The following is a 26136-nucleotide window of genomic DNA, read 5'->3' as shown; positions in this document are numbered from 1 at the left end:
AGAGGAGCTGGTACCATTCCTTCTGAAACTATTCCAATCAACGGAAAAAGAGGGAATCCTCCCTAACTCATTTTATGAGGCCAGCATCATCCTGATACCAAAGCCTGGCAGAGAGACCAAAAAAAAAAAAAAAAAAAAAAAAAAGAGGTTTTTAGACCAATATATCTGATAAACATCGATGCAAAAATTCTCAATAAAATACTGGCAAACCAAATCCAGCAGCACATCAAAAGGCTTATCCACTATGATCAAGTCAGCTTCATCCCTGGGATGCAAGGCTGGTTCAACATACGCAAATCAATAAACATAACCCATCACATAAACAGAACCAACAATAAAAACCACATGATTTTCTCAATAGATGCAGAAAAGGCCTTCAACAAAATTCAACAGCCCTTCATGATAAAAACCCTCAATAAATTAGGTATTGATGGGATGTATCTCAAAACAATAAGAGCTATTTATGACAAACTGACAACCAATATCATACTGAATGGGCAAAAACTGCAAGCATTCCCTTTGAAAACTGGCTGAAGACAAGTATGCCCTCTGTCACCACTCCTATTCAACATGGCTTTGGAAGTTCTGGCCTGGGCAATCAGGCAAGAGAAAGAAATAAAGGGTACTCAATCAGGAAAAGAGGAAGTCAAATTGTCCGTGTTTGCAGATGACATGACTGTATATCTAGAAAACCCCATCATCTCAGCCCAAAATATCCTTAAGCTGATAAGCAACTTCGGCAAAGTTTCAGGATACAAAATCAATGTGCAAAAATCACAAGCATTCCTATACAACAATAACACACAAACAGAGAGCCAAATCTTGAGTGAACTTCTATTCACAATTGCTAAAAAGAGAATAAAATACCTAGGAATCCAACTTACAAGGGATGTGAAGGACCTCTTCAAGGAGAACTACAAACCACTGCTCAATGAAATAAAAGAGGACACAAACAAATGGAAGAACATTCCATGCTCATGGATAGGAAGAATCAATATCGTGAAAGTGGTCATACTGCCCGAGATAATTTCAATGCCATCATCATCAAGCTACCAATGACTTTCTTCACAGAATTGGAAAAAAACTACTTTAAAGTTCATATGGAACCAAAAAAGAGCCAGCATTTCCAAGACAATCCTAAGCCAAAAGAACAAAGCTGGAGGCATCAAGCTACCTGACTTCAAGCTATACTATAAGGCTACAGTAACCAAAACAGCATGGTACTGGTGCCAAAACACATATACAGACCAATGGAACAGAAGAGAGGCCTCAGAAATAACACCACACATCTACAACCATCTGATCTTTGACAAACCCGACAAAAACAAGAAATGGGGAAAGGATTCCCTATTTAATAAATGGTGTTGGGAAAACTGGCTAGCCATATGTAGAAAGCTGAAACTGGATCCATTCCTTACACCTTATACAAAAATTAATTCAAGATGGATCAAAGACTTAAATGTAAGACCTAAAACCATAAAAACCCTAGAAGAAAACCTAGGCAATACCATTCAGGACAAGGGATTGGCAAAGTCTTCATGACTAAAACACCAAAAGCAATGGCAACAAAAGCCAAAATTGACAAATGGGATCTAATTCAACTAAAGAGCTTCTGCACAGTAGAAGAAACTACCATCAGAGTGAACAGGCAACCTACAGAACGGGAGAAAATTTTTGCAATCTACCCATCTGACAAAGGGCTAATATCCAGAATCTACAAATAACTTAAACAAATTTACAAGAAAAAAACAAACAACCCCATCAAAAAGTAGGCAAAGGATATGAACAGACACTTCTCAAAAGAAAACATTTATGCAGCCAACAAACACATGAAAAAATGCTCATCATCATTGGCCGTCAGAGAAATGCAGATCAAAACCACAATGAGATACCATCTCACGCCAGTTAGAATGGCAATCATTAAAAAATCAGGAAACAACAGATGCTGGAGAGGATGTGGAGAAATAGGAATACTTTTACACTGTTGGTGGGAGTGTACATTAGTTCAACCATTGTGGAAGACAGTGTGGTGATTTCTCAAGGATCTAGAACTAGAAATACAATTTGACCCAGCAATCCCATTACTGGGTATATACCCAAAGATTATAAATCATTCTACTATAAAGACACATGCACACATATGTTTATTGTGGCAATATTCACAATAGCAAAGACTTGGAACCAACCCATATGTCCATCAATGAGAGACTGGATAAAGAAAATGTGGCAAATACACATCATGGAATACTATGCAATCATAAAAAAGGATGAATTCATGTCCTTTGCAGGGACATGGATGAAGCTAGAAACCATCATTCTGAGCAAACTATCACAAGGACAGAAAACCAAACACCACATGTTCTCACTCATAGGTGGGAACTGAACAATGAGAACACTTGGACACAGGGCAGGGAACATCACACACCGGGGCCTGTCAGCGGGTGGAGGGCTGGGGGAGGGGATAGCATTAGGAGAAATACCTAATGTAAATGACAAGTTGATGGGTTCAGTGAACCAACATGGCACATATGTACCTATGTAACAAACCTGCACGTTGTGCACATGTACCCTAGTACTTAAAGTATAATTTAAAAAAAATAAACATTGCACGTTCTCACTTATTTGTGGGATCTAAAAATCAAAACAATTTAACTCATGGATATAGACAGTTGAAGGGTGGTTACCAGAGGTTTGGAAGGGTAGTGGGAGGAGGTGGGGATGGTTAATGGACACAAAAACATTAGTTAGAGAGAATGAATAAGACCCAGTATTTGACAGAACAACGGAGTGACTACAGTGAATAATAAATTTGTACATTTTAAATAACTAAAAGTAAAATTGGATTGTTTGTAACACAAAAGACAAATGCTTGAGGGGAAAGATACCCCATTCTTCATGATGTGATTATTATGCATTGCATGCCTGTATCAAAACATTTCATGTACCCTATAAATATATACAGCTATTATGTCCCCACAGAAATGAAAAATAATAAAATTTAAAAACATAAATTGAATGACCACAGAGAACACTAATGACAAAGCAACAAATGGAAATTATCATGAAAGGTACAGACAAAATACTGCAGCATTTCAAAGAAGAGAAATGTAAAATTGGGTTAAAAGGATCAAGAATGGCTTACTATTTCACTAGAAACAAAAAAGAAGTATTATTACAATTTCATTTAGTAGAAGACACCAGTCTGGGGACTACCTGGGGACACTTTTGGATCAGTAGCTGTTCCTGGACCTCACTTAGCACAATAGTATATAATTGATTCTTGTTCATACACTTCTATTGCAGCAACAATATAGTTGTATGGTATATGTGTTGGCACCTTATTTTTTTTTTTCAAGAGACAGGGTCTCGGTCTGTCACCAGGCTGGAGTGCACTGGTACAATTATGGCTCACTGCAGCCTTGACCTCACGGGCTCAAGTAATTCTCCCCCCTGAGCCTTCTGAGTAGCTAGGACTACAGGCACTATGCTGCCATACCTGGCTAATTATTTTATCATTTGTTTTTTTGTTCTTTGTTTTTTTCTGAAAGAACTAATTTTTTTTGTAAGTATCTTACCATTCATGTCCCTTAAAAACAGCTGTACTGAGGTAGAATTGACATGCAGTAACCTGCACACATTTAAAGTGCACAATTTGATGAGTTTTCACACATGTATATACTTATGAAACCATCATCATAATCAAGATAGTGAATATATCCATCACCCCAAAGTATCCCCTTGGTAATTTCTCCCTCCTGTGTCTAGTTATGGGCTCTCCCCTTCCTACCCTGTTCCTATTCCCAGGGATCTGCTGATTTGCTCTTCATCACTATGCACTATTTTATCTAGTATTTTATATAAATGGAATCACACAGTATGGATTATTTTTTGTCTGGCTTCTTTCACTCAGTATAATTGTTTTGAGATTCATCCACATTGTTGACTGTATCAATAATTTCTTCATTTTTAGCGGAAACTCCAGCTTTTTAAAGGTATAATTTATACATCATAAAATTCACCCATTGTAAGTGTACAATTCAATTATTTATAGTAAATTTCCAGAACTGTGCAGTCACCACCACAATGCAATTTTAGAACACTTTCACCACCCCCAGAAGATCCTTTGTGTCCAGTTGCAATTACTCCCTGCTCCCACGTGTGGATTCAGGCAACTATCACCTCTCCATATAGTTTGTCTTTTTGGGATATTTCAGATAAATGGAATAAGCAAAATGTAGTATTTTGCATATAGCTTTTTCATTTAGCAAATGTTCTTGAGTTGATCCATGTTGTAGCATGTATCAGTACTTCCTCGTGACTTTGAGTAAAGCAAAAATTTCTTAGATATGGCACCAAAATCACAATCTATAAAAGAAAAGTTGATAAATTGGATGTTATCACAATGAAAACTTCTGTTGTTTGCAAGACACTGTTAGGAGAATAAAAATGCAACCCATAAAATAGTAGCAAATATTTGCAAAGCATATATTTGATGTAGGTATTGTGTCCAGAACATATAAAGAACTTTCATACACAATAATAAGAAAATAAACAACCTAATGAAAAATGTGTGAAATATTGGAATAAGCATTTCACCAAGGGAAATATACGTATGGCAAATAAGCACATGAAAAGGTGCTCAATATCATTCATCATTAGAAAAATGCAAATCAAAATCAAAATGAGATATCACAACACACATATTAGATGGATATAATTTAAAAGACTGACCATACCAAGTGTTAGCATATGGAGATATGGAGGGGATACCAAGTAGTATACCCACATTACTCACCTTAAAAAGCAGTTTGTCAGTTTTTTTAAATTGTAACATACACCTACCTTGTAATCCGGCTACCCAAGAAAAGTGAAAACATGCCCATATAGAGACTTGTACATAAATGTTTGTGGCAGCTTTATCTGTAATAGCCAAAACTTGAAAGCAACTCATATGTCCATCAATGAGTAAATGTATAAACAATTTGTATATCTATATAATGAAATCCTATTCAGCAACAATTTTTTATTTTTTGTAGAGTGGTCTTGCTGTGCTGCCCATGCTTGTCTCGAATTCCTGACCTCAAGCAATCCTCCCATCTCACCCTCCCGAAGCACTGGGATTACACAACTAATCTGGGGCCTGATATTCTTAGAAAACCTCTGGGCTCTCTTATTTACCTTGTACACTAGAGCTTGACCAGGTTATAGGTTCAACAGATGCTAAGGGCTGATGCAGAAAAAGTATCCTCTTCCTTATAAAAATAGGGGCTCCTTAAATATTTGTTAACCTGAACTGAATTGGACTTAACATGAGCCGAATAAAAGATCTGAGTAGTTCATGAATTAAACAATTAAAATCAAAATCATACAACCACATTTGACTTCATTAACCCACCTTTACCCTCCCTATCACCCAGATAACAATGGTAGAGCCCGGTATTGGCAGAGCTCCTGTCAGAGACAAGAGTCCTCAAGGAACTGAAAAGGAAAGAGAAGCAAGGAGTGAAAATATTGAGTGCCTACTATGTGCAAGGCTAATTCATAAAGGAACCATAGAAGACCCTTCAGAATCCCAAACTTGAAAAATACTACATTGTTGCCGAGACAATGTGACATTTACTCACTTGTGTATGTAAAGATTGGACTAAATTGTAATTGCACAGCCACCATGGAAATGGATAACTAGATAGTGCATTAAGCCGGTAATATTAAACTTCTCATAGGTGGGTCTTAGAAATTCATAAACTTTCTTTCTTGTCCCACGCTAGGGAAAAATATAAGCTTTGTCTAAACACAAAACCAGGACAGAGCCAAGTTAATTTTCTTCACAGATGAGTAGAATCATATAATTTCAGGATCAGAAAGGAATTTTTTTTTTTTTTTTTTTTTGAGACGGAGTCTCGCTCTGTAGCCCAGGCTGGAGTGAAGTGGCGGCTCACTGCAAGCTCCGCCTCCCGGTTTCACGCCATTCTCCTCCGAGTAGCTGGGACTAAAGGCGCCTGCCACCATGACCGGCTAGTTTTTTGTATTTTCAGTAGAGACGGGGTTTCACCGTGGTGCCTATCTCCTGACCTCCTGATCCATCCGCCTCGGCCTTCCAAAGTGCTGGGATTACAAGGTGAGCCACCGCGCCCAGCCAGAAAGGATTTTTATAAATTCAACATTCAGTCACTAGAACTTTATTGATGTACGGAGACCCAGGACAAGCTAAACAAACTTAAAAAAAAATATGTTTATTGCCTGATTGACAAAATATAAAAGACAACTCTGAGTAATTTTGCACCGGCAACACACACTTTACCCAGACTGTAGCAGGTTACATATGTCAACTTCTTACCTAGAGAAAAAGGAACAATTTGGAGAGGGAGAAGAAAGTGGAGATCTAAGAAATGATTATCTGAGTACAAGGGGGGTTCGAACTGCAATATTGCAGCTGTAGGTTCAGGTTTCTACTTTTAACACTAGACTACATTTTTTATTTTTGCATTTCTTTTATTTTCCTTTTGAATTTTTTTTTAGTTGAGTTCTAGAAAGTTCCAGCCTGTTTCTACTGGTTAAGAATAAACTGAAGGGGCCAGGTGTAGTGGCTCATGCCTGTAGTCCCAGCACTTTGGGAGGCTGAAGCGAGCAGATCACCTGAGGTCGGGAGTTCGAGACCAGCCTGGCCAACATGGTGAAACCCCATCTCTACTAAAAATACAAAAATTAGCTTGGTGTGGTGGTGTATGCCTGCAATCCCAGCTACTCAGGAGGCTGAGGCAGGAGAATTGCTTGAACCCGGGAGGCGGAGGACGGAGTGAGCAGAGATCACGCCACTGCACTCCAGCCACTCCAGCCTGGGCAGAGTGAGACTCTGTCTAAAAAAAATAAATAAAATAAATAAATAAATAAAAAGAATAAACTGAAGGAAAGTGTTTATTTTGTTAGCGCTTGGACCACAGATAAAGGAATAGTAGCTAGCCTCTGGAGGCCTTGCAGGCAGGAATTAAAGTTGACATAGGAGAACAAAAACTTAGAAGAAAAGCATTCAGGTTGCTCCTCCTTCAAGAAACCCCATCTCTGCTCATCTCTTGGAGATTTATTATACTTTGTTAGATTATTGAACATAATTTAATTGAAGAGAAGAGATATATGCTTATGAAAAGTTAACTACAAACAGTTAATCTCCAAAAGTATATATGACAAATTAGTGATATAAATATTATATGCTATTATAGTTTATAAGGAGAAGAGTGCAAGGTTCTTTAAGCCATTCGTCCTTTAAGGAAAACTATTTCTAAGCCATCCCAGACAATATACTTGATATTTGTAATATTCTAACACCTATTCCTAGCAATACAGATCCCTGGATGTAAAGTTCCAAATTACTTCCCCTCTTAACTTCATAACCAAGTGTTTAGAAGAGAAGATAGAGGAAATATCCTGGTTTCATAGAGAGACGAATATTTTATAATAGTGTGTTCATTTTTAGATACAGATGCTACATGCACACAGCAGCAAACATCTGTGATGAGCCCTTGTCTGTATGCCAAGTTTCCCCCTGGGAATGTAAAAACAGATGGAGAAAAAAGGAGACGCAGAATTCAGTGACTAGCCCTAAATCTGTCAGTAAAGATTTGATGACCCATTACACACTCTGGATCTGTACATAAGGCTGCTAAGTTCTCATGACCCTTCTGGACTGCTTCTACAGTTGTTAACTTCCTTTTCAATCTTATGATTTCAGCGTGGGCTTCCTCTGATACTACACTGTAAAAGGCATTGATCACCATAAGAAGGAACATTTGTGAAGGTACTCCAGTGCCAGAAAGAGGTATACCTGAATTTTCCAAATGAACTTTGCTTTTTCAACTTGCAATTATCTTAACAAAGTAACTTACTTCATTATTCTCATGAAAATAAAATCAATTCTATTTATGTTTGTTGCTAGCTTTTATTAACCCATTTGTTTTCTGCTAAGATGGCTTTTACAATACTGTATTGTAACCTCTTCACACTTCTAAGCTATCATTCCTATCCCCCACTAGAAAATGAGCTGCTCGAAGGCAGGGATGAGGTCTTAACTATCTTATATTTCCAAAGAAACTCTCTGTATTCATCTAGTGGAGGGTAACATTATTGGGGGATCATGGTAAATTCTAAAAAACAAATTAAATGCTGTTTCATACAAGTAAAGCCATAATCTGTGAAATGAGTGGCTTGTACTAAATGATCTCTACCACTCTAGGATTCACTACTTGCTTAAAAGTTTTACAATCTTCTTTTTATGGCTTAATACAAATTGTTGACTTCATTATAAATAAACAACTGAACCTAAATATTGAAATTTTAGAAAAGTTTATTTTGGTCTGCAAGGACTGGGAAGTTATTAATGAGACTATAGACCATCTGTTTCTTTGTATATTTTTATAGTTATTTATCAGTTTTATTTAGCATCTTTCAAAGATGTGAGAATTTCAAATTTAACTATAATGTAATGGACAAATGATTAGTCTATATCAATGATATGGGTGGGATTTTTTATTTTTTAGATACAAGGTCTCACTGTTTTGCCCAGGCTAGTCTCAAACTCCTGAGCTCAAGCAATCCTCCTGCCTCAGCCTCTTGAGTAGCCAGGATTACAGGCATGTGCCACCACAACTGACATTATCTGTGTTTTTTAACATTATGGTTAGCCTTATGACTTAGTACTTTCCTTGATATATTAGGAAGCAACTTTACTTACACAGCAACTTCAGACTCTGACATTGGAAAGATTTTAATTTATATTGGAATGAGAAGATAACTCCAAATAGTTTTAAATGACAAATAATACCTTCAAATGTTAAACTTGTCCTATCATTAATTTAGTATTCACTCAACACTTACTGAGCACTTATGGGCAAGTTACACATGTGCCAGGCTCTGTGTGGGATGCTTTTTTATATATCAACCAGATAGTCTGGCAGATAAGATATTTATACAAATCATTGATTTGCAAGATAGATTTAAGTTTCTCTAGAAGTTCATCAAAGATAGAAATTACTTCAGATAGAGGCTGAGGGAAGACTTAGTCAAGAAAGTGTAATTTGAGCTGAATGATGAGTAGTTTTTGCATATGCAAAGAAGGAGGAAAGGGCATTTCAGGAAGGAGGAAAGGCCATTTCAAGAAGAAAAAAAGACAGTGAAAAAAGCCAGGTGGGAAAGCTTATGGCACATGTCACTGGTATACTAAAATAGTTGTTTCTTCTAACTATACAGTGCACAAAAGAGAGAAGTGAGAGAGAAACTTGGAAAGGTAAATTGCACCCAGACTATAGAGAGCCTTAAATATCAGGCCAAGAAGTCTAGATGTTATTCTGAAGGCATTCTAAATCACTGAAGATTTTAAGGAAGACATGTCATAATTGAAAACTACAATGTGTAAAAAATTATTCCGGAAGGGGTTTGTAGCAAGACAGATTGAGAGTTGATAGTGGTGGGAAGGCCTGATGGTAATTATCTAATACTTTTCAAGTGTGGCTCATCTATAATATGAACAAGTTCTGAGGAGTTAATGTACAGTATGGTGGCTGTAGTTAACATTATATTATTTACTTGAAATTATATTATTTACTTGAAATTTGATATGGAAGATCTTATTTCAAAACCACAATGAAATACCATCTCACACAAGTTGGAAAGGCTATTATTTAAAAATCAAAACATAAGGCAGACCAGGCATGGTGGCTCACACCTGTAATCCCAGCACTTTGGAAGGCCAAGGCAGGCAGATAACCAGAGGTCAGGAGTTCAAGACCAGCCTGGCCAACATGGTGAAATCCAGTCTCTACCAAAAAAATACAAAAATTAGCCGGGCGTGATGGCACACGCCTGTAACTGTAATCCGTTACTCAGGAGGCTGAGGTGGGAGAATAGCTTGAACCCGGGAGGTGGAGGTTGCAGTGAGCCGAGATTGTGCCATTGCACTCCAGCCCAGGTGACAGAGTGAGATCCTGTCTCAATTAAAAAAAAAAAAAAAAACCATAATAAAACATAGCAGGTGCTGGTGAGATTGTGGATAAATAAAAAACACTTATACACTGTTGGTGGGAGTGTAAATTAGGTCAGCCATTGTAGAAAGCAGTGTGGCAATTCCTCAAAGAGCTAAAAACAGAACTATCATTCCACCCAGCAATTCCATTACTGGGTATATACCCAAAGGAATATAAATCATTCTACCATAAAGACATGTGCATGCATGTGTTCATTGCAGCACTAGTCACAATAGCAAAGACATGGAATCAACCTAAATGTCCCTGAATAGAAGACTGGATAAAGAAAATGTAGTATGTATATACCATGAAATACTATGCAGCCATAAAAAAGAATGACATTATGTCCTTTGCAGGAACATGGATGGAGCTGGAGGCCTTTATTCTTAGCAAACTAACAAAGAAACAGAAAACCAAATACCGCATGTTCTCACTTATAAGTGGGAATTAAATGATGAGAACACATGGACACAAAGAAGAGAACAACAGACACTGGGACCTACCTGAGGGTGGAGGCTGTGAGGCAGGAGAGGATAAGAAAAAATAAGTAATGTGTACTAGGCTTAATACCTAGGTGATGAAATAATCTATACAACAAATGATTGTATAGATTAAAAAAAATATGACACAAGTTTACCTATATAACAAACCTACCCATGTACCCCTGAACCTAAAATAGAAGTGAAAAAGAAGAAAGTAGATCTTAAGCGTTCTTACCCCCACCCCCAACACACACACACACACACAAATGGTATATGAGGTAATGGATGTGTTGATTAACTTTGTTAGGGAAATGATTTCACAGTGTATACTCACATGAAATCATCACATTGTACAACTTAGAATACGCAATTTCTATTTGTCAATTTATCTCAATAAAGCTGAAAAGGGCTATTACCAAAATTTTCAACAGCACTATCTAGTGCATTACAAGATAATATTGCCCGGTTTAGAAAAAACACTTGACATGGAACTAAGAAAAAGATTAACTTTAGGCAGTTTTTTTTCTTCCACAACTGCACCTGAGTTCACAACCAATGGTGAATGAGCCAGGTAACTAGAAAGGAAACTAAGAAATAATGCAGGAGTTTGGAATAGGAGTTACATTTTTCTCTATGGCCTCAGAATGATTCTTCTTCAATTTTGGCGGGTGGGGAGGATTCAGCGGCTACATGTGCAGGTTTGTTACATGGGTATATTGTGTGATGCTGAGGATTAGGGTACAAATGGTTCCATCACTGAGGTAGTGAGCATAGTGCCCAATAGGTAGTTTTTCAGCCCACAATCCTCTCCCTTCCACCCTACCTCCTATGGTAGTCTCCAATGTATACTGTTCCCATCTTTATGTCCATATATACCCAATGTTTAGCTCCCACTTACAAGTGAGAACATGCAGTATTTAATTTTCTGGTCCTGCATTAATTTTCTTAGGATAATGGCCTCCAACTGCATACATGTTGCAGCCAAGGACATTATTTAATGCTTTTTTATGGCTGCCTAGTATCAAATAGTGTATACATACCACGTTTTCTTTATCAGTCCACCATGGACGAGCATCTGAGTTGATTCCATGTTTTTGCTATTGTGAATTGTGCTGCAATGAACATATGAGTATATGTGTCTTTATAGAAGAACAATTTATACACCTGTGGGTATTTACCCAGTAATGGGATTGTTTGGGTAAAATGGTAGTTCTGTTTTAAGTTTTCTCAGAAATTTCCAAACTGCTTTCCATAGTAGCTGAACTAACATTCCCACCAGCAAGGTATAAGTGTTCCCTTTTTGCAACCACTCCGACATCTATTATTTTTGTTACTTTTGAATAACAGCCATTTTCACTGGTGTGAGATGGTATGTCACTGTAGTTTTGACTTGCATTTCTCTAATTAGTGATGTTGAGCATTTTTTCGTATGTTTGTTGGCTGCATCTATGTCTTGTTTTGAGAAGTGTATGTTCATGTCCATTGCCCATTTTTTTAACAGGTTGTTTTTTTTGCATGTTGATTTAAGTTTCTTATAGATTCTGGATATTAGACCATTGTTGGATGTATAGTTTGCAAATATTTTCTCCCATTCTATAGGTTGTCTGTTTACTCTGTTGATAGCTTCTTTTGCTGTGTGGAAGCTCTTTAGTATAATTAGATCCCAATTGTTAATTTTTGCTTTGCTGCAATTGCTTTTGATGTTTTTGTCATGAAATCTTTGCTAGGTACTATGTTGAGAATGGTATTTCGTAAGTTTTCTTGTAGGGTTTTTATACTTTTAGGTCTTATGTTTACGTCTTTCATTCATCTTGAGTTTATTTTTGTATATGGTGAAAGGATGGGGTCCAGATTCAATCTTCTGCATATGGCGTTAGCCAGTTATCTCGGCACCATTTTTTTGCATAGGAAGTCCCTTCTCCATGGCTTGTTACTGTTGACTTTGTTGAATATCAGATGGTTGTAGGTGGGCAGATTTATTTCTTAGTTTGCTTTGGGTGTTCAGGCTCTTTTCTGGTGCCATATGAATTTTAGAAGTGATTTTCTTAATTCTGTGAAAAGTGATGTTGGTAGTTTCATAGGAATAGCATTAAATCTGTAAATGGGCAGTATGGCCATTTTAACAATATTGATTCTTCCCCTCCAGGAGCATAAAATGTATTTCTATTTGTTTATGTCATATCTTGTTTATTTGAGCAGTGTTTTGTAATTCTCAGTGTAGAGATCTTCCACCTCCCTTGCTAGCTGTATTCCTAAGAATTTTACTCTTTTTGTGGCTATTGTGAATGGGCTTGTGTTCTTGATGTTTTCCATGTTGCTTGCTCTCTCTCCCTGTCTTTCTGGGATGCCAATGAATCATGGATTCAGTCTATTTACATAATCCCATATTTCTCGGAGGCTTTGTTCTTTCTTTATTTTTTTCCTTATTTTTGTCTGACTGAGTTATTTCTGAGAACTGATCTTTGAGCTCTGAGATTCTTTCCTCACCTTGGTCTATTCTGCTATTAATATTTCCATTTGTATTATGAAATTCTTGAAGACAGTTTTTCAGCTCTAGAAGATCAGTTTGGTTCTTTCTTAAAAGGGCTATTTTATCTTTAACTCTTGTATCATTTTATTGGATTCATGAGCTTCTTTGAATTGGGTTTCAACTTGCTCCTGAATTTCAATGAGCTTTGTTGCCATACATATTTTTTAATCCTATGTCTGTCATTTCAACTATTTCAATCTGGTTAAGAGTCATTCCTGGGGAGCTAGTGTGGTCATTTGGAGATAAGAAGATACTCTGGATTTTAGAGTTGTCAGAGCTCTCCCACTGATTCTTTCTTGTTTGTGTGGGCTGATGTCCCTTTAAGGTTTGATGTTGCTGTTCTTTGCATATGGCTTTTTGCTTTTATATTATTTGATGCCCTTGAGGGTTTGACTGTGGTGTAACTTAAGTTTAGTCAATTGACTTTGTTTCTGGATACTTTCAGGGGTCCGAGGTTCAGCCCACTCCTCCTGAGCTGTGTGTTTTAACCTTGGTGGGCTGGGACCAGGCGCACAATTTTTTCACTGGTCCCTCAAGATTAAGGACCTGCTGTGCTGGAGGAACCAAGGTGTTCCCAGTCTACTGACAACAACATGTCAACAGGGACTTCCAGCAAAAGCACTTCAGGGGGGTGGGGAGTTGGCAGTGGGGTCTTTGCACATGTACTGGTGAAGTGGTGGGGAGAGGCTGCAGGCAATTTCATGCTAGTGGCAGTCTATCTACAAAAGCTCTCCGACTGTTATGCAGGGTCATCTGGTGAAAGAGCTATGGTGGTGGCTGCTAGCAAGTTCTTTGGCTGGGCAGCTGAGGCTGTGCTGCAAGCAGGTGTGGCCAGGCAGGGACCCTGGGAGAGTCCAGCAGACAAGGGGGTCCTCAGATCAGACTACCCCTGTCCTATGAGCAAGATAGCCCTGCTCTGTCCAGGTCTGGCAGCCAACAAAGGATGAAGCTACTTAGAGGAGTATGGCAATCCTTGGGGTATGTGTAACCATGGCCATGCTCCACTATAGTCATTCTGGTGCCAAATACTCTGGGCTCTGTGAAGGCTGGATTTCTGTCTCTGCCAACTCTCTGAGCAGTTCTCCCTGCTAGCTCAAATGTCTGTGGAGATCATGGGGTCTCCTGCAGCTAAGATTCCAAATGTCCATGGCCCAAATGTCCTTGGGGCATTCCATGCCTATTTCACTCATCTCTTCCCCAGGAGCTGCTCTGGGCCAGGAATGAGTCCTAGTACTCGGTACCCCTGTGCAGTGTTCTCAGCTTCCTCCCCTTTCAGCCCAGGGTCTCCATCCTCCATCTGTCCACTTTCAATGCCTTTTTTCCAAGGATCAATTTGGAATGTGCCAATCTTCTTCACAGTCTGGTCTTTTGGTGGAAGAAGCTCTTTCTGACTGCATATAACTGGCCATCTTGGCTCAGATAATCTATCCAATTTTTATCTTATACCAAAAGTTCTTGGTAATAATAATAATAATAATGACTTTTTTAATGAAAGGGAAAAAATTGAACAACTATCTGGGATGGCTAGATGGATGGACGCTACATCCTCAATAGCAAATATAATTGTTAGCGGTAGTAAACCTAGGAAGTTACATCCTACCTGCAACAACTACCATAGCTATCTGTTTCTGTATCCCTAGTAAAGATCAGTCCCCTTCATGGCTGGCAGTTTTTGCATAATCAAGCAGTCTTCCCACCTTGCAAACCCCAACACCTCTCTTACAAGGGAGCAGGAGTTGTGTAAAAGGCCAACAACAGACTTAATCAAAGATTATCTGATATGTTACATATTGAGTCCCTTCAACCTTTGTAAAGAATAAAAGAGGATAATCTAGAGAAACATGAGAGAAATCACTACTTCTACACTACAGTATCTCATCTAAAGCCTTCTCTGATCAGAACTTATTGACTGCCCTCAGTGACAGCTGAAAAAGACTGGAGTAAGTATCAACTATAAGAGAAATCCTTCCTATAAGAGAAATAACTGTATATTGCTAAACAGTAAAGTCTAGGAAGTCTAGAAAGAGAACAAGAATGAATGGCTGCAACATTTTTCTCACCAAACAAGTATATTCCAACTATTTGTACTACATCTTCCTTCAGAGCCTTAAATAATGGTGCAGATTTTAGAAATGTATTTTATCACTCTGAAATATTTTTCTCATCATTAAATAAATATATGGCTTCTAAGGTTTCTCTTACCATGGAGTTCTGCAGTTATAGGTAGAGTCAACCATGTTCTAGATTAATACTCTCCCCCAGGGGAGGGAGTTTCATTAACAGCAAATTAGATTATTTTCCATAGGTATGGGTGGCACTCAACAGATATTACCAAGGAAGCCCTCTTCTTGAGGGAACAAAACATTTTCTTTTTTAATTATTATTATTATACTTTAAGTTCTAGGGTACATGTGCACAACATGCAGGTTTGTTACATATGTATACATGTGCCATGTTGGTGTGCTGCACCCATTAACTCGTCATTTACATTAGGTATATCTCCTAATGCTATCCCTCCCCCCTTCCCCCACCCCACGACAGGCCCCGATGTGTGATGTTCCCCTTCCTGTGTCCAAGTGTTCTCATTGTTCAATTCCCACCTATGAGTGAGAACATGCAGTGTTTGGTTTTCTGTCCTTGTGATGGTTTGTTCAGAATGATGGTTTCCAGCTTCATCCATGTTCCTACAAAGGACATGAACTCATCATTTTTTATGGCTGCATAGTATTCCATGGTGTATATGTGCCACATTTTCTAAATCTGGTCTATCATTGTTGGACATTTGGCTTGGTTCCAAGTCTTTGCTATTGTGAATAGTGCCGCAATAAACATATGTGTGCATGTGTCTTTATAGCAGCATGATTTATAATCCCTTGGGTATATACCCAGTAATGGGATGGCTGGGTCAAATGGTATTTCTAGTTCTAGATCCCTGAGGAATCGCCACACTGTCTTCCACAATGGTTGAACTAGTTTACAGTCCCACCAACAGTGTCAAAGTGTTCCTATTTCTCCACATCCTCTCCAGCACCTGTTGTTTCCTGACTTTTTAATGATTGCCATTCTAACTGGTGTGAGATGGTATCTCACTGTGGTTTTGATTTGCATTTCTCTGATGGCCAGTGATGATGAGCATTTTTTCATGTGTCTATTGGCTGCATAAATGTCTTCTTTCGAGAAGTGCCTGTTCATATCCTTTGCCCACTTTTTGATGGGGTTGTTTGTTTTTTTTCTTGTAAATTTGTTTCACTTATTTGTAGATTCTGGATATTAGCCCTTTGTCAGATGAGTAGACTGCAAAAATTTTCTCCCATTCTGTAGGTTGCCTGTTCACTCTGATGGTAGTTTCTTTTGCTGTGCAGAAGCTCTTTAGTTAATTAGATCCCATTTGTCAATTTTGGCTTTTGTTGCCATTGCTTTTGATGTTTTAGACATGAAGTCCTTGCCCATGCCTATTTCCTGAATGGTATTGCCTAGGTTTTCTTCTAGGATTTTTATGGTTTTAGGTCTAACATTTAAGTCTTTAATCCATCTTGAATTAATTTTTGTATAAGGTGTAAGGAAGGGATCCAGTTTCAGCTTTCTACATATGGCTAGCCAGTTTTCTCAGCACCATTTATTAAATAGGGAATCCTTTCCCCATTGCTTGTTTTTGTCAGGTTTGTCAAAGATCAGATGGTTGTAGATGTGTGGTATTATTTCTGAGGGCTCTGTTCTGTTCCATTGGTCTATATCTCTGTTTTGGTACCAGTACCATGCTGTTTTGGTTACTGTAGCCTTGTAGTATAGTTTGAAGTCAGGTAGCGTGATGCCTCCAGCTTTGTTCTTTTGGCTTAGGATTGATTTGGTAATGTGGGCTCTTTTTGGGAGCCAAGCAGTTTCATCCAGATTTTATTATCTAAAATAATTCAGAGATTTTCCAAGAAATAGGTATAGCTATAAATATATTCATACATGTGAAACTGCTATCTTAAAGCTTTTCTCTAATAGAAAAACAAGTTCATTTGAAAGGAAAACCTACTGAATTGTACTACAGTAGTATGATTTAAAATACAGGAGGGCTGTTTTACCTAGGTCTTGAAGATTTAGAGGAAGTCCATCAGAAAAACATGGGTGGGAAAGGACAAAAAAAGTTTTCTCAATGCCTGTAGGATACAGACTCTTCTCCAGAGGATAAGGTACAGCTGAATCCCTCCTCAATGCCTCACTACTCTTGCTTGCTGCTGTGGTCAAAAAGTATACATAGTGACACTATGAAATGAAACGTTAGTACTTCCTGTAATTTATGGTCTAGTTAAAATTGACAATTTTTTTTTATTTATTATAGGCACAAAGCAGACATTCGTAGAGAAACATGGATGAAACAGGAAATCTGACAGTATCTCCTGCCACATGCCATGACACTATTGATGACTTCCGCAATCAAGTGTATTCCACCTTGTACTCTATGATCTCTGTTGTAGGCTTCTTTGGCAATGGCTTTGTGCTCTATGTCCTCATAAAAACCTATCGTGAGAAGTCAGCCTTCCAAGTATACATGATTAATTTAGCAGTAGCAGATCTACTTTGTGTGTGCACACTGCCTCTCCGTGTGGTCTATTATGTTCACAAAGGCATTTGGCTCTTTGGTGACTTCTTGTGCCGCCTCAGCACCTATGCTTTGTATGTCAACCTCTATTGTAGCATCTTCTTTATGACAGCCATGAGCTTTTTCCGGTGCATTGCAATTGTTTTTCCAGTCCAGAACATTAATTTGGTTACACAGAAAAAAGCCAGATTTGTGTGTGTAGGTATTTGGATTTTTGTGATTTTGACCAGTTCTCCATTTCTAATGGCAAAACCACAAAAAGATGAGAAAAATAATACCAAGTGCTTTGAGCCCCCACAAGACAATCAAACTAAAAATCATGTTTTGGTCTTGCATTATGTGTCATTATTTGTTGGCTTTATCATCCCTTTTGTTATTATAATTGTCTGTTACACAATGATCATTTTGACCTTACTAAAAAAATCAATGAAAAAAAATCTGTCAAGTCATAAAAAGGCAATAGGAATGATCATGGTCGTGACTGCTGTGTTTTTAGTCAGTTTCATGCCGTATCATATTCAACGTACCATTCACCTTCACTTTTTACACAATGAAACTAAACCCTGTGATTCTGTCCTTAGAATGCAGAAGTCCGTGGTCATAACCTTGTCTCTGGCTGCATCAAATTGTTGCTTTGACCCTCTCCTATATTTCTTTTCTGGGGGTAACTTTAGGAAAAGGCTGTCTACATTTAGAAAGCATTCTTTGTCCAGCATGACTTATGTACCCAGAAAGAAGGCCTCTTTGCAAGAAAAAGGAGAAGAAATATTTAAAGTATAGTTTAAACCCATTTCCAGTCCAAACCAATGAAAATAGTTTCCCAAATAACTATTTTGTCAAATCATTTACCAAAAAAAATAAAAATTTTAATTAATATTTTACAAATACTTAACTATTTGGGCCTACAAATCGATCTCATTTATGCATCCACATGATTAGATATTTATAGATATTTTAAGTGCTAAAAATTCGGTCCACAACTATGAACTCAATTATAAATTATTTTGACCACTCACCAGAATTTGGAGAATATTTGTATCTTTGCACTATAAAATATGTCTTATATTAAAGTTTTCCTCTTCAAATAAAAGCTTTACAAAGGATAAAATATATAAAATTAGTCAATATAAAATATATGTAAGCTAAAAGTTATAAAATATAAAAATAGATATAAAATTGGCAGATAGTTCTGAATCATTCTAACATATTCCTTTCATGCATGCCATCAGATGAGAACAGGAGATGACTCAGGAGCTACATAAAACATACTGTCACCCTTCTTTGTAGTACTGATTCACTAGGCAAATTAGGGCCATTTCTTCCAAAAGAGAATGTAAAAGGGCTAGAACAGACTAGTATTCAGCTAAAGGGTCCTAAAAGCACCATACAATGTTCAATATGGAAACAGGAGAAATCTGGTCAAAAGCCAGTTTGTCTCCAATTTTCTTCTGCCTTTGCCTCAGGCTCCCAAAATTGAATAGTGGAGTTTTAGCTGCTCAGTGAGGTTCCTGTAGAGATTTCTCTCCATCCATGACATATAATTCTTCCTTAAGAAGCCAGACAACTGGCACTCCTATATATAAACAGAAGTAATTAAAAATTTATCTGAAGAAGAGAAAAGGAAAAGGAATCTACTTTTCTATATGCCAATTGCTGGGATCAAAATAAACTACAAAGGATTTATGAAGAAAATTGTGAATGTTCATGTTACAAATTCTTTTAAGAAGGGCATACATTTATGAATATGTATACAACTATATGTAAGAGATTTTGCTGTATGATATGCATTATGGGTGAATGTTCACTATAAGTTTTATTATTGTTTTATTACTTTTTATTGGTATGTTGACAGGAATATCATGGATATGTTTACAGTGACTTTTATATTACAGTGGATGCTTTGATCTTAAAACAGCCACAACAACTCATCTACGGCTGAAATATAATATTCGTGGACAAGCTTTTGCTGAAGTGTAGTGTGTCTTTTAACTTTGTTTTTTAAAAGGTACATTACCTCAGAGGAAATAAATGATAACTATAACGAAAAAAGAAAGCTTTGGGAAAATTTTCTATCTGAATCTGCCATGTGTACATTATTTCTATTTCATTTCTAATCTTGTAGTCCTTTGGGGAAAAAATTACAAATCATAAACAGAAAGGACCTCTAAGGCATAGTAATAGCTTGTGCCCATTTTTTTTTTATTATTATTATACTTTAAGTTTTAGGGTACATGTGCACAATGTGCAGGTTTGTTACATATATATACATGTGCCATGTTGGTGTGCTGCACCCATTAACTCGTCATTTAGCATTAGGTATATCTCCTAATGCTATCCCTCCCCCCTCCCCCCACCCCACAACAGTCCCCGGTATGTGATGTTCCCCTTCCTGTGTCCATGTGTTCTCATTGTTCAGTTCCCACCTATGAGTGAGAACATGCGGTGTTTGGTTTTTGTCCTTGCGATAGTTTGCTGAGAATGATGGCTTCCAGTTTCATCCGTGTCCCTACAAAGCACAAGAACTCATCATTTTTTATGGCTGCATAGTATTCCATGGTGTATATGTGCCACATTTTCTTAATGCAGTCTATTGTTGCTGGACATTTGGGTTGGTTCCAAGTCTTTGCTATTGTGAATAGTGCCGCAATAAACATACGTGTGCATGTGTCTTTATAGCAGCATGATTTATAATCCCTTGGGTATATACCCAGTAATGGGATGGCTGGGTCAAATGGTATTTCTAGTTCTAGATCCCTGAGGAATCGCCACACTGACTTCCACAATGGTTGAACTAGTTTACAGTCCCACCAACAGTGTCAAAGTGTTCCTATTTCTCCACATCCTCTCCAGCACCTGTTGTTTCCTGACTTTTTAATGATTGCCATTCTAACTGGTGTGAGATGGTATCTCACTGTGGTTTTGATTTGCATTTCTCTGATGGCCAGTGATGATGAGCATTTTTTCACGTGCTTTTTGGATGCATAAATGTCTTTTTTTGAGAAGTGTCAGTTCATATCCTTTGCCCACTTTTTGATGGGGTTGTTTGTTTTTTCTTGTAAATTTGTTTGAGTTCATTGTAGATTCTGGATATTAGCCCTTTGTCAGATGAGTAGGTTGCAAAAATTTTCTCCTATTTTGTAGGTTGCCTATTCACTCTGATGGTAGTTTCTTTTGCTGTGCAGAAGCTCTTTAGTTTAATTAGATCCCATTTGTCAATTTTGACTTATGTTGCATTGATTTTGGTGTTTTAGACATGAAGTCCTTGCCCATGACTGTCCTGAATGGTAATACCTAGGTTTTCTTCTAGGGCTTTTATGGTTTTAGGTCTAACATGTAAGTCTTTAATCCATCTTAAATTAATTTTTGTATAAGGCGTAAGGAAGGAATCCAGTTTCAGCTTTCTACATATGTCCAGCCAGTTTTCCCAGCATCATTTATTAAATAGGGAATCCTTTCCCCATTGCTTGTTTTTGTCAGGTTTGTCAAAGATCAGGTGGTTGTAGGTATGTGGCATTATTTCTGAGGGCTCTATTCTGTTCCATTGATCTATATCTCTGTTTTGGTACCAGTACCATGCTGTTTTGGTTACTGTAGCCTTGTAGTATAGTTTGAAGTCAGGTAGTGTGATGCCTCCAGCTTTCTTCTTTTGGCTTAGTATTGACTTGGCGATGTAGGATCTTTTTTGGTTCCATATGAACTTTAAAGTAGTCTTTTCCAATTCTGTGAAGAAAGTCATTGGTAGCTTGATGGGGATGTTGTTGAATCTATAAATTACCTTGGGCAGTATGGCCATTTTCATGATACTGATTCTTCCTACCCATGAGCATGGAATGATCATCCATTTGTTTGTATCCTCTTTGATTTCATTGAGCAGTGGTTTGTAGTTCTCCTTGAAGAGGTCCTTCACATCCCTTGTAAGTTGGATTCCTAGGTATCTTATTCTATTTGAAGCATTTGTGAATGGGAGTTCACTCACAATTTGCCTCTCTGTCTGTTATTGGTGTATAAGAATGCTTGTGATTTTTGTACATTGATTTTGTATCCTGAGACTTTGCTGAAGTTGCTTATCAGCTTAAGGAGATTTTGGGCTGAGACGACGGGGTTTTCTAGATATATAATCATATCATCTGCAAACAGGGACAATTTGACTTCCTCTTTTCCTAATTGAATACCCTTTATTTCCTTCTCCTGCCTAATTGCCCTGGCCAGAACTTCCAACACTATGTTGAATAGGAGTGGTGAGAGAGGGCATCCCTGTCTTGTGCCAGTTTTCAAAGGGAATGCTTCCAGTTTTTGCCCATTCAGTATGATATTGGCTGTGGGTTTGTCATAGATAGCTCTCATTATTTTGAGATATGTCCCATCAATACCTAATTTATTGAGAGTTTTTAGCATGAAGGGTTGTTGAATTTTGTCAAAGGCCTTTTCTGCATCTATTGAGATAATCATGTGGTTTTTGTCTTTGGTTCTGTTTATATGCTGGATTACATTTATTGATTTGCATATGTTGAACCAGCCTTCCATCCCAGGGATGAAGCCCACTTGATCATGTTGGATAAGCTTTTTGATGTGCTGCTGGATTCTGTTTGCCAGTATTTTATTGAGGATTTTTGCATCAATGTTCATCAAGGATATTGGTCTAAAATTCTCTTTTTTGGTTGTGTCTCTGCCAGGCTATGGTATCAGGGTGATGCTGGCCTCATAAAATGAGTTAGGGAGGATTCCCTCTTTTTCTATTGATTGGAATAGTTTCAGAAGAAATGGTACCAGCTCCTCCTTGTACCTCTGGTAGAATTCGGCTGTGAATCCATCTGGTCCTGGACTTTTTTTGTTTGGTAAACTATTGATTATTGCCACAATTTCAGAGCCTGTTATTGGTCTATTCAGAGATTCAACTTCTTCCTGGTTTAGTCTTGGGAGGGTGTGTGTGTCGAGGAATTTATCCATTTCTTCTAGATTTTCTAGTTTATTTGTGTAGAGGTGTTTGTAGTATTCTCTGATGGTAGTTTGTATTTCTGTGGGATTGGTGGTGATATCCCCTGTACCATTTTTTATTGCATCTTTTGATTCTTCTCTCTTTTCTTCTTTATTAGTCTTGCCAGCGGTCTATCGATTTTGTTGATCTTTTCAAAAAACCAGCTCCTGGATTCATTAATTTTTTGAAGGGTTTTTTGTGTCTCTATTTCCCTCAGTTCTGCTCTGATTTTAGTTATTTCTTGCCTTCTCCTAGCTTTTGAATGTGTTTGCTCTTGCTTCTCTAGTTCTTATAATTGTGATGTTAGGGTGTCGATTTTGGATCTTTCCTGCTTTCTCTTGTGGGCATTTAGTGCTATAAATTTCCCTCTACACACTGCTTTGAATGTGTCCCAGAGATTCTGGTATGTTGTGTCTTTGTTTTCATTGGTTTCAAAGAACATCTTTATTTCTGCCTTCATTTCATTATGTACCCAGTAGTCATTCAGGAGCAGGTTGTTCAGTTTCCATGTAGTTGAGTGGTTTTGGGTGAGTTTATTAGTCCTGAGCTCTAGTTTGATTGCACTGTGGTCTGAGAGACAGTTTGTTATAATATCTGCTCTTTTACATTTGCTGAGGAGTGCTTTACTTCCAACTATGTGGTCAATTTTGGAATAGGTGTGGTGTGGTGCTCAAAAAAATGTATATTCTGTTGATTTGGGGTGGAGAGTACTCTAGATGTCTATTAGGTCTGCTTGGTGCAGAGCTGAGTTCAATTCCTGGGTATCCTTGTTAACTTTCTGTCTCATTGATCTGCCTAATGTTGACAGTGGGGTGTTAAAGTCTCCCATTAGTATTGTGTGGGAGTCTAAGTCTCTTTGTAGGTCACTCAGGACTTGCTTTATGAATCTGGGTGCTCCTGTATTGGGTGTATATATATTTAGGATAGTTAGCTCTTCTTGTTGAATTGATCCATTTACCATTATGTAATGGCCTTCTTTGTCTCTTTTGATCTTTGTTGGTTTAAAGTCAGTTTTATCAGAGACTAGGATTGCAACCCCTGCCTTTTTTTTTGTTTTCCATTTGCTTGGTAGATCTTCCTCCATCCCTTTATTTTGAGCCTATGTGTGTCTGTGCACGTGAGATGGGTTTCCTGAATACAGCACACTGATGGGTCTTGACTCTTATCCAATTTGCCAGTCTGTGTCTTTTAATTGGAGGATTTAGCTCATTTACGTTTAAGGTTAATATTGTTATGTGTGTATTTGGTCCTGTCATTTTGACGTTAGCTGGTTATTTTGCTCATTAGTTGTTGCAATTTCTTCCTAGCCTCGATGGTCTTTACAATTTGGCATGATTTTGCAGTGGCTAGTACTGGTTGTTCCTTTCCATGTTTAGTGCTTCCTTCAGGAGCTCTTGTAGGGCAGGCCTGGTGGTGACAAAATCTCTCAGCATTTGCTTGTCTGTAAAGTATTTTATTTCTCCTTCACTTATGAAGCTTAATTTGGCTGGCTATGAAATTCTGAGTTGAAAATTCTTTTCTTTAAGAATGTTGAATATTGGCCCCCACTCTCTTCTGGCTTGCAGAGTTTCTGCCAAGAGATCCGCTGTTAGTCTGATGGGCTTCCCTTTGTGGGTAACCCGACCTTTCTCTCTGGCTGCCCTTAACATTTTTTCCTTCATTTCAACTTTGGTGAATCTGACAATTATGTGTCTTGGGGTTGCTCTTCTCGAGGAGTATCTTTGTGGCATTCTCTGTATTTCCTGAATCTGAATGTTGGCCTGCCTTGCTAGATTGGGGAAGTTCTCCTGGAGAATATCTTGCAGAGTGTTTTCCAACTTAGTTCCATTCTCCCCGTCACTTTCAGGTACACCAATCAGATGTAGATTTCGTCTTTTCACATAGTCCCATATTTCTTGGAGGCTTTGTTCGTTTCTTTTTATTTTTTTTCTCTAAACTTCCCTTCTCACTTCATTTCATTCATTTCTTCTTCCATCACTGATACCCTTTCTTCCAGTTGATAGCATCGGCTTCTCAGGCTTCTGCATTCTTCACGTAGTTCTTGAGCCTTGGCTTTCAGCTCCATCAGGTCCTTTAAGGACTTTTCTGCATTGGTTATACTAGTTATCCATTCGTCTAATTTTTTTTCAAAGTTTTTAACTTCTTTGCCATTGGTTTGAATTTCCTCCTGTAGCTCAGAGTAGTTTGATTGTCTGAAGCCTTCTTCTCTCAGCTCGTCAAAGTCATTCTCCGTCCAGCTTTGTTCCATTGCTGGTGAGGAACTGGGTTCCTTTGGAGGAGGAGAGGCGCTCTGCTTTTTAGAGTTTCCTGTTTTTCTGCTCTGCTTTTTCCCCATCTTTGTGGTTTTATCTACTTTTGGTCTTTGATGATGGTGACGTACAGAAGGGTTTTTGGTGTGGGTGTCCTTTCTGTTTGTTAGTTTTCCTTCCAACAGACAGGACCCTCAGCTGCAGGTCTGTTGGAGTTTGCTACAGGTCCACTCCAGACCCTGTTTGCCTGGGTATCAGCAGCGGTGGCTGCAGAACAGCGGTTGCTGTAGAACACCAGAGCTTGGTGAACCACAAGTGCTGCTGCCTTATCGTTCCTCTAGAAGTTTTGTCTCAGAGGAGTACCCGGCCATGTGAGGTGTCAGTCTGCCCCTACTGGGGGGTGCCTCCCAGTTAGGCTGTTCGGGGGTCAAGGATCTGCTTGAGGAGGCAGTCTGCCTGTTCTCAGATCTCTAGCTGCGTGCTGGGAGAACCACTACTCTCTTCAAAGCTGTCAGACAGGGACATTTAAGTCTGCAGAGGTTACTGCTATCTTTTTGTTTGTCTGTGCCCTGCCCCCAGAGGTGGAGCCTACAGAGGCAAGCAGGCCTCCTTGAGTTGTGGTGGGCTCCACCCAGTTGGAGCTTCCCGACTGCTTTGTTTGCCTAGTCAAGCCTGGGCAATGGCAGGCGCCCCTCCCCCAGCCTCGCTGCTGCCTTGTGGTTTGATCTCAGATTGCTGTGCTAGGAATCAGGGAGACTCCGTGGGCCTAGGCTCCTCCGAGCCAGGTGCGGTATATAATCTCCTGGTGTGCCGTTTTTTAAGCTCATTGGAAAAGCACCGTATTCGGGTGGGAGTGACCGGATTTTCCAGGTGCCATCTGTCACCCCTTTCTTTGACTAGGAAAGGGAACTCCCTGGCCCCTTGCACTTCCCGAGTGAGACAATGCCTCACCCTGCTTCAGCTCGTGCACATTGCACTGCACCCACTGTCCTGCACCCACTGTCTGGCACTCCCTAGTGAGATGAACCTGGTACCTCAGATGGAAATGCAGAAATCACCCATCTTCTGAGTCGCTCATCCTGGGAGATGTAGACTGGAGCTGTTCCTATTCGGCCATCTTGGCTCCACCTCGCCCATTTATTTTTAATATACCTGTGACCTGGCCATTTCTATACTCTTACCCTATACTATTTTTCCCTTGCTGGAGACAAAGATCAAACATAATATTTATCACAAAATTCAATCCTCATTTCTCATTTACTGGGCCTTCTGCTATTCAGCAAGCAGCATAGTATGGTA

General features: G+C 38.5%; 1 protein-coding gene across 1 annotated transcript in view; it reads left to right on the top strand.

Annotated features, from left to right (window-relative positions):
* CYSLTR1 (cysteinyl leukotriene receptor 1) overlaps window positions 1-19739 on the top strand; it is a 52209-nt gene extending 32470 nt beyond the window's left edge. Inside the window, exons 2-3 of the mRNA XM_054471258.2 lie at window positions 7727-7813; window positions 17353-19739. Of these exons, the coding sequence (XP_054327233.1) occupies window positions 17380-18393 (1014 nt within the window). The 5' untranslated portion in view covers window positions 7727-7813; window positions 17353-17379 and the 3' untranslated portion in view covers window positions 18394-19739. The remainder of the gene's footprint in view (window positions 1-7726; window positions 7814-17352) is intronic.
* Window positions 19740-26136: the final 6397 nt, after the last annotated feature.

This window comes from Pongo pygmaeus, chromosome X (genome assembly GCF_028885625.2).
Source record: "Pongo pygmaeus isolate AG05252 chromosome X, NHGRI_mPonPyg2-v2.0_pri, whole genome shotgun sequence".
NCBI lineage: Eukaryota > Metazoa > Chordata > Mammalia > Primates > Hominidae > Pongo > Pongo pygmaeus.
Note: the sequence above shows the minus strand (reverse complement) of the source record. Positions and strands in the feature narration are given on the sequence as shown.